General features: G+C 43.7%; 1 protein-coding gene across 1 annotated transcript in view; it reads left to right on the forward strand.

Annotated features, from left to right (window-relative positions):
- The window catches only part of nat8l (N-acetyltransferase 8-like), a 20,549-nt gene extending 13,206 nt beyond the window's left edge, over positions 1-7,343 (forward strand). Inside the window, exon 3 of the mRNA XM_048236430.1 lies at positions 4,844-7,343. Coding sequence (XP_048092387.1) covers positions 4,844-5,211 — 368 coding nt within the window. The 3' untranslated portion in view covers positions 5,212-7,343. The remainder of the gene's footprint in view (positions 1-4,843) is intronic.
- Positions 7,344-10,030: the final 2,687 nt, after the last annotated feature.

The following is a 10,030-nucleotide window of genomic DNA, read 5'->3' on the forward strand; positions in this document are numbered from 1 at the left end:
GCCTGTAGTGTGTGCGTGTGAGAGGACAGCCATGTGTGAATGTGTGTGGGAAATAATGTGTATGTATCTAATGTTTGAATATTTGTGAGATACATCAACACATCATAAGCTATATTTGTTGATGTAAATGTGTATGGAAATGGGTGTGTGTATGCATTTGGAGAGAGCGTGTATGTATTTGCATGTATAATATGTTTTGGGTATGGCTTTGATGTAAATGTGTGTGTGTGTGTGTAATATGTTTTAGCATTTGTGTTGTGTAAGCATCTTCAGCATTTGTATTGTACAAGTGTGTATGCGCATATATGTGTATGTGTGAAGGGCATATGTGTGTGTGGTTGTGTGTGCCATATGTTTGGCTGTGTGTGTGTCGTATGTCTGGGCGTGGTTGCAATGATGGAGAGCGTGAAAAGCGCTGACTCGGGGCAGTTCTGACAGCAGATCTTTACCACCTGCAAGCCCCTTGCTCCCTAGAGAGGGTCAGGGCAGCCCCGCATAAGTGTGTGTGTGTGTGTATGTGACAGAGAACAGACAGACAGACACACACTGCCCACATGCTCTCTGCTCCCTAGGGAGGGTCAATGCAGATATCGCAGCATGCTTTGCACGCCTGTCACTTATTACACGCACTCCCACAGACACATTCACTCATCACATTTCAGGAAAGCACTTGAAGGGAAATCTGATCTGCAGCATCTGATTAAATACCCATCCAATCTGATCTGATCACATATAGCTCATGATGGATAAGCCCCCCACACACACACTTTCTCTCTCTCTCTCTCACACACACACAGTTATCTGTAAGATCAAAGTAATGATGGTAAGAGATAAAGAGGAAGTATACACACACACACACACTCTTTCTCTCACAGACACAAACACACACACATAAAATGAGATAAATACTTACACGCTTAAGAGACTGAGTGTGTTAAGGATGATCTTGTTTGGCTTTTAGCCACACACATTAAACACATACACACTCACTCCCTCTCGCACACGCATACACACACACATAGACAGACAGACAGACACACACACAAACACAGAGAAACTTTCAACCATATGATGATTCACTTTCCCCTTTGGCAGAGAAATGAGATGTTGACAATTAGGTGTTCATTTTTAGAGAATTAGAAGATCTAATCTCATCATTCTCCTTTTTCTTACATGGAGATTAAGACTAGCCCAGAACAGTGTGTGTGTGTGTGTGTGCACTTGGCGCAGGGTGTCTCCAGACACTTGTCTAGCCTCACCTTCTGTCTCTCCTTGCTGATCTGATGGGTGGCCGGACACACACACACACACACACACAAAAACAGCTTTTCAAGCTGTGAAAGCCAGTCAAGCTCCCATCAGAAATTGGCCTTAAAAGAAGCAGTTATATCCTCTGCATCAAGATGACATTCATTCTTAATTACCGCAACATGTGTGGGTGGGTGTGGGTGTGTGTGTGTGTGTGTGTGTGTGTGCAAGTGTTGAGCCTTTTTCAGCAGGTTTACGCTCTGAAGCACCGAACAGGGTTTTCAAGAGAAAGTGGGGCAGGTTTGCCAATGCACCAACCACTCACACGCACACAAACACACACAGTCTTCATTTCTTTGGCACAGGTCAGGGGCAAAGACAGATGGAAGTGCGTGTGTGTGTGTGAGAGTGAGTTAAAGAGTGACAAAGAGAAAGAGAGGGAGAAAGAGAGAGATAAAGAGACAGAACCTGACATTGGCTGCCCCAGAGAAGGAAGCCATTTGTAGTCATTCACTCTAATAGACTTAGGATCACTGTAGTCAACAGCTACTTCTCTGGAGCCGACCTCTAAGGCAGGAAAGGCAGTGGAGTTTAGGGCACTGAAGTGTAGTAGTAGGAAGACAGTGACAGTTTCAGGATAAGCCATTCTGCACCCTGTGTTCCAGCTTATGTGTCATACTTAACATGTAGTAGCCCAAGACACTCCTCACACTTCTGTGAAATTACGGACCAAAAAGAACCTCTCCCACACACACAGACACACATAGACACATGCGCGCACACACATGCACGCACGCAGTGAGTCAATGACTCTCAAATCTGCCCTTTAATCAGTTAAGTCTGCCACCAAATGCCAACATCACTGGATTACACTCGGCCTCCCAGTGTCCTACAACAAAACAAATATTCGCTCCTCTGCCTCTCTCACCTCTCCCTTCCTCTCTCACTTGTCCTTTCTCTCGCTCACCCCCCCCCCTCTCCCTCCATCAACCATGCTGCGATCACAGCACGGTGGTGGTGTGTGTGTGTGTGTGTGTGTGTGATGTTTGTTTTGTTGCGCGTCGTACAGAGCAGGGGGCTTAATCCCCTAATCCCCACAGACACAGGGGTCATAATCTACGGAGCTGCGCTGACGCAATGTGCCCGCGCCACATCGCAGGAGTCACGGCACCACTTTGGGACCTCACGCTCACCCTCTGTTGCCCTTGCTACCCCACACACACACACCCCACCCTAAACAGATGGGCCACACGGGAGGCTTTGGAGCTCTCTGATGGATCTGGCGTGACCAAAAAGATCCTCGGATATAAATATTTAGCAGTTTTTTTTCTTTTTCATGTATCTCCTTTATATTGTATAAGTCTTTGATGAGAGAGAAAGACAGGAGGTGATTTTAAAGACTAGGTTTTGCCTGTAGCTTGTAGATTATAGTAATTCTGCATTATGTTAACCTATAGCCAATCCCTAATTCTTTACATTAATACGGAGACTATGTACAGGGGGATGATAGCTGAGCAGGTTATGCATCTGGCACACCCCCACACTTTTGTTCAGACTAAGGTGCTCAGAGGCCAGCAGTGGTATTGATCCAGCAATTGACTACACTGCGGGGAGCTGACACAGACGTTAGGGATTACAGCTATGTGCCTGTGTGTGTGTGTGTGTGTGTGTGTGAGAATGTGAGTGTGTGAGCTGACGCAGCTCTTTCATATTGCAGCATGGTGTGTGTGTGTGTGCGTGCCCGCTGTGTGTTCGAGCGACACAGAGCTGACACAGCCGTTTGGGGTTATGCAACAGGCACAAACCAGCTAATTTGTTGCTGTGCTAATGTAACTGTGTGTGTGTGTGTATTGGACAACAGATCATATTTGTATTTACATTCACCTGGCATGCTGACAAAAAAGCTACCAGGGCACCGACACACAAACATAATCGCTTGTGTTCTTCTGTGCTGTGGATGTTCTCTTGAGAATGTTCCTGTCTACAGTATATGATGCAAAGCAGATTCACACTTTTTCATTGTCTGTATTTCTCATCTCTCTCTCTTTCATTCACGTTAGCTCACTGTTAAGAAGTCTTACTATTTCATTACAGCCATTTGAGTAGCACTCATCACTCTCTTTCTCTCCCATAGACACAGACCCACACAATCATTATATTCACGCTGCACACAATGCCAGACATTACCGCAGATTTCCACTGTGACCTCTGTCACCAAGCAGCTATTCCTTATCAGGACTCACACACAAAAAAACACCTGCCACATTCTCTCTTTGTTTTTTGATCAAGTGTACACAATGCAGTGCTGACAATCATGTGCATTAGAGTTGCCAAGGCAACCCAGGTGGCTACTTTACACCAGACAGCAAAGGATGTAGTGAGAAAGCCAGGGCACCATCTTTGGCAGAGTGTTACCATGGAAACTGTATTTATAGTTGAGCAATCTAACCAAAGTTTACATGCATAACAGAGCAAGGGAAATTAACATATTAGCCCTTGTCCTTTGAGCTGCAAATATAACAGGATATTTTAATGATCTGATGGCTAACTGTAAATAATTATAAACCTACAAAATCTCACCAACAACTGATATCTACAATAAGAAAGTCTATCATTTGAATTTGAAGGGGGTTACTGAAGCAGTGCTGAATTTAGACTGGGCATAGTGAAGGGGTGATTCTTAGCATAACCATCGGGATTGAGTGTGCAATTGTAATGATAGTGTAATCATATGACTAGACAGGCATGAATTATGAAGTGAGACTGAGAACAAGTGTATCATCTGAATCAAAAAGAACTGACAGTAGGCATAGGTCCTATCTTTGCATAACCACAAAGAGTGGTTGAGAGTGCAATTATGAAGTTAGTACTACTGCCATGGCATCTGTTAGCATAACCTTTGTGACTAAGTCTAACTGTCATGATAGTTTAAGCATGGTGGTTGTGTGCTTCTCTCGTATTAAAGGGATATTCCACCATTTGGGGAATTACACTCATTTTCCACCTCCACTTGAGTTAAACAATTGATTTCTCCAGTTCATCCAGCCGTTCTCTAAGTCTGGCAATACCACTTTTAGCTCCAGCCTAGCATTTAAGTGCAATGAAAAGAAACAGGGTCCCATTTGTTCTACATCTTTATTGATCCCCAAGGGGAAATTCAAGCAATTAACCAATTCGTCTGCTGCAGCTCAACCTTGTGCTGGAAGTTAGCCTACGGGGACTATTTTCAGGTGCTGCATGATATCATTGTGCTGCTGCGCCCATGGTACGTTCGCAACGTTCCTTGATTATTACGCCGGGATGAGAGTATAGTTCCATCCTTCGATCTATGCTAGGCTGGAGCTAAAAGTGGTATCGCCAGACTCAGAGAACGGCTGGATGAACTGGAGAAAGGTAAAAATCAATTGTTTAAAGTGGAGGTGGAAAATGAGTGTAATTCCCCAAATGGTGGAATATCCCTTTAACTAAAGCAATTAAAGAATATAACTGTATAACCTTTGAAATGATTAGCCTAACCAATGTGATTGACTTGCCTACAATGGTGATAACCGTGGTGTTGACCGTTTCCATGTGCCCCCCGCCCCCCTCTGTCCAGGTTCGTGCTTCTGGGTGGCCATGCTGGAGGGCCGCATAGTGGGCATTGTGGCGGCACAAGGCCGCGAGGACGACAACACGGTTGAGCTGCGTCGCATGTCGGTGGACTCGCGTTACCGGGGCAAGGGTATCGCCAAGGCACTGGGCCGGCGTGTGCTGGAGTTTGCCGTGCTCAACAACTACTCGGCTGTCGTTCTGGGCACCACCGCAGTCAAGCTGGCGGCGCACAAGCTGTACGAGTCGCTCGGGTTCCGGCACGCCGGCGAGAGCCAGGACCACACACTCCCCGGCACGCCACGCTCCACGCTCCAGAGCCTCTTCTTCCAGATCCGCTACCACCACTACCGCTTGCAGCTCCACGAAGAGTGAGGTGGAAAGAGAGAGAGAAGAGCGAGCAAGAGATAGCAGAGAGGAGATATAAGACAGAGAGGGGGGAAGGTGAGAAGGAGAGGGGAGGAAAGAGAGAGGAAGGAAAGTAAAAGTCTTCAGGCAATGATTTTTGGCTACCCCTCCACCAGAAACCCTCTTTGGCTTTTTTTCCCCAGATAATCTTTTTATTTTATACTTAAAAAAAAAAAAACAATAGCATTGTGAGTGTTCAGGCAACAAGCAGTAGTACCTCTGTACATTTAGATCACTTGATGTTATATTTTTTTCTTTCTTTTTTTTGTTTTTCTTCTGTAGAACAAATGGGACCCTGTTTCTTTTAATTGCACTTGTGTTTTTCCCCACTCTTCGTCCTTCTGTCATTCGATCCCCCTGCCATTCATCCAAGCTTCACCCTCCATTTGGATCATCAGCATTCCACCAGTTCCAACCATTCATTTCCTCTCCGAACAAAAGCCCTGCACGCGGCCCACCCATCCCGCCCCTATCTGCCTCTGGTGGCCATTTTGTTTTGGTCGGTAGAGAGTGGGCAGACCACCACCACAGACCATCAGACCTCCATCACCAAGGCAACCATTCTTGAGCAAGCCAGGGGTAAGATGTTGGCCCCTGCAGCCACGAATGGGGGTCATGACTGAAGCACAGCAAGTCATCCATAAACATGTGTGTGTGTAAGTGTGTAGAAAAGTGAGTGTATGAGAGGAAAAGGGACGAAGGGACAGTTAGAGTGTGTCCCAGCACTCTTATTTCTTGGAAGCTCTTCCTGACACTTCGCCATTTTACATCTCTTTGAAGGGCCTTCTCTATTTTTTTTTTAAAAAGCCTGCATTCCTCTCTCATATTAATGTTTTCATTCATCCTTTAACCCTGCCTTCTCTTGTCCATCTTAGGCCATGTAAACTGTAATTTTATGTGTATGTGTGTGCGTGTCTGTGTATAGAAAAATAGTCCAAACACCTAATTCCCCTCACAAAAGAATGTTGAGAGCTTAGGAGAGCTAGCGATTGGTATATCACGTCCAGTCCCCTCTGCTCTCTAACTGTTAGCAGTGGACGATGCCCCAGTATGTAAGAGTGTTGTAAGAAGAAGGACTATCCACCAATCTCAGCATTCCTGTTTGTGCTCTCCATCCCAGGAACAGCCCTGACCTGTGGAGACACTTCAAACTAGAGCAAGTCTCAAACATCTATAATCAACTGTGAGGCTACAGTTGACTGGGCAGAAATGGGCAATGGCTTAATATGTTCTCCAGAGCCTGTCTGTGTTCTCTTTTTTAGTAGAGAAACTGCTGTATCTTTATGGCTGAGCCAATGCATTTGATATACTCAGCTCTTAAAGGGAGGAAAGATAAATATTTGTCCTTCCCATACACACACGCACACACATATTAAATAACAAGTGTGTGATTCAAATGAGGAGCTAAACACGTAACTGCAGCCATCTGCATAATTAGTGGTTAGGTGAATTTTTATGACTCGTTTTGATAATTTTCTTTCATGAAACTTTTTCAAAATGTATAACTACATTAATATAGGAGAAAAGTGATTTCCTGATATTGCTACACTTAAAAGCAATATGTTTAAAACAAAATTAAATTTTCTTTCACACAAAGTATTTGAAAACACGAAAAGTTTGCAGTCTCCAAGCTATTGGAAGAAAGGCTCGGAAAGAAGTTTGCGTCTTGAAAGGCATCTGAGCACAAAATGTGAATAATTTGGATATATGACAAATTATACAACATATATACACAATATACCAATATTTATAATGAATATACGATATTTGTAGATGAATATACGTATGTGTATGCTGTGAAAATGCATATCGCCATGTCTCTCCATATCCAAACAGAACCAGCACTGGAAGATTCAACACAAGCCTCATTTGTGACATACTCTTGTATAAAGTAACTAAACCTAAAATGTGATAATTAATAATAAAAAAAGAACTAAAAAAAAACTTTGCATAGAAGTACAAAACGTAGTAATGCAAGAAAACTACATGATCCTGCAGACCTTCCCTGACTTGACTTCTGTACTCCTCCTTTACCCCACCCCCCATTCCATTGATCTGACTGCAACCCTGAGCTATACCTACCCTCCACCCCGCCCCCATTCAGACTTCCCATCTTTGTGAGACCCCCCTCCACCCCGCATGCTCCCCCATCCAGCCTTGCTGTGCTGCTTCTATTCACCTGAGCTCGTCACCCAATCCCATTATGGCCCCTCTGTGATGTCATCGCTGCAGTCTAAGCACTGTGGCTCGGCTCAATCATATTACCACAAAGGGCCAGTGGGAGGCTTGTGTGGGGGGATTTTTGGAAGGACCCTGATGATCCGGGGGGGGGCTTGCCTAAAGAAAAGAGGAACAAGAAACACAATCGCTAGTCTGCCACGATGACATCACGGCCAGCAAAAGTAGAATGCAAAAAAAAAAGCAATGCAAGTGTTTTTGGCATGTTTCTGTGCCTGGTGTGTGTACACTGCCTGCCCTGAAGACAACAATTAACCTATGTCTAAAAAAAAAAGGAAAAACATGAATAGCTTTTTTTTCCTTATCTGAGCATATAAACAAACGTGTGTTTCTTTTCAGAGAAAAAAAACTTACTGTAAATTACTGCATGAGAACGTCTTTGACAAGTGAATAAGAAAAAAAAAACCTATTGACCCTAGCTCACAAGAAAGTCTTAATAGTGGAATGTTATTTCTTTTCCTTACGGTCATTTCAGTTTACTGCTGTTTCAGGCCCTAGACGGCATATGTGTGTGTGTGTGTGAGGGGCTTCACTTCACTCACAGAGAAAAAACATCCAGAGATTTTTGTTTCTTTTCCGCTTATCTCACTGTAGCATTTCATTTCTTCGTTTGGTAATTCTGGCATTCAGCATTAGATCAGATTAATCTGAAGATGGCATAATGCACACAAATGCTTAGTTACACAGAGTATGCCCTTAGTCTGGAATTAGAACTGGAATTCTACCCTGCTCAAAACAGAATTCCACAGAGTATGCCCTTAGCACAGTCTGGAATTATAACTGGAATTCTAGAGTTCTGCTCAAAACAGAATTCCACAGAATATGCCTTTAGCACTGTCTGGAATTAGAACTGGAATTCTAACCAGTTCCAGTGTAGTCACAAACTGAGCCATAAGTTTTGTCACTGGACTAACAAAGCACCAATTTCCCTTTGATAGGCACTAGTGGAGAGTTCACCATGACCTCTAAATGTCCAGGTTTAGCTTGTTCTCCTAAATGCTCAAAACGATGTCTCCAAAACACCTTGTTCCTTCGGGACATGCGCCTCAGATGTCTTTGTCCCTCTTTAGTGAAGACATATCACTGACACAGGTAACTCAAATGGCACTGAATTGGGACAGAATCTTTTCGGCCTCTATCTACACAACTGTCAGTTCTGTATCAAAGAGCCTTTTGGGGGTCACTGTAGAGGTTACCTCATAGGGCCCATGTGAATGTAGAAACTGAGTGCAGAACATGTTTAAAGGTCCTCGGGGAAAAAGATGACAAACAAAGCTACGCTACTGGATGTCATACTTGGCTGTCATGCATGCCTTCCTTGATTGCAAACCACTGACTTTCTAGTAAGAATAGACTTCAGAGCGTATAAGTCTTAGACTTCTTGTAGGCAAACCATGTGAAAGAAAGGGAAAGATGGCCGTACAGATGGAAGTCATTCTGCAAGCTCTAATGCTCAAGGTCTCTGACTCAACAGCCACGTCTACACTAGAATAAAATCAGCAAAAATTGTGGTAAATAGAATTAGAACACAGACTGGCTCGACTATCTTCAATATCTTTTAGCTTGTGTCGTGAACCCTCTCTTCAAGGTTGCAAAGGAAAGGAGAGCAAGAAGGAAAACGGATAGCCATAATGTAACTCCATATCAGCTTGATTTTTCATGTTAACTCAGCTAATATTATAGGGAATTCCACAGGGCAAGCCAATCTAGACAGGTGTTAGTGTTAAAAGGAGTACTCTGATTGGCTGAAGCTTGTTGCTCTCAACGAATGTAGGCGGGGCTGTTATTGCATGATATTGGCAAGACGGCCGTCTGATCATCCGATGTTTTACAAACTGCTCTGATTAATTTTTTTCTGTCTGCCTGTGGCTCTGTTAATCTCAAGGCCCGAATGTTTTCTTTCCTCTCCGGCCTTTCTTTTGCTTTTTGCTATCAATGAACTGATGAATGGAAACACAACAAAAGGAAACACTTGAAAGAGCAGCTGAGAACTACCCCCTTCTTTTTTTCCTGGAGCACATGAAAGAATGGCTTTTGTGTGCAGCTGCCGTAGTCCTACTGACTGAGAGGGAAGAGAGAAGGAGAGACACTAAAATGGACCTCAGTAACGTGCTAGAGAAGATGGCTGCCACTGGAACGTTCCATTGTGAGATTGCGTAGGGGGTATAAGAGGGGGAGGCCTCACTGCTGGTTCAGCAAGGCTGCCCTACGTTCCCCACCTCTGGGAACAGCAGGATGGTACAACTGGACATGCCAAAATGTGAAACCTTTTCTCTCTGTATCTCCCTTTCTTTCTCTCTCTCCCCTCCCTCCGTTTCTGACTTTCCAGATGGAAAGCACCCTATTCATCTACAGCTGCAGGTGCCAAGAATGCTGAAGCACTTGTGGTACAAAAAATGTGTCTTCATAATTATTTTGCTTCATAGGTTATTTTTTAAAATTGTAACTGTTTTTTTGCTAATCTTGTACTATATGCATCTGTATGTAAATGAATGCTCATATATATATTGTATTACAATGATTTGTGTATTTTTTTTTTTTGTTTTTG

This window comes from Alosa alosa, chromosome 24 (genome assembly GCF_017589495.1).
Source record: "Alosa alosa isolate M-15738 ecotype Scorff River chromosome 24, AALO_Geno_1.1, whole genome shotgun sequence".
NCBI classification, from domain to species: domain Eukaryota; kingdom Metazoa; phylum Chordata; class Actinopteri; order Clupeiformes; family Clupeidae; genus Alosa; species Alosa alosa.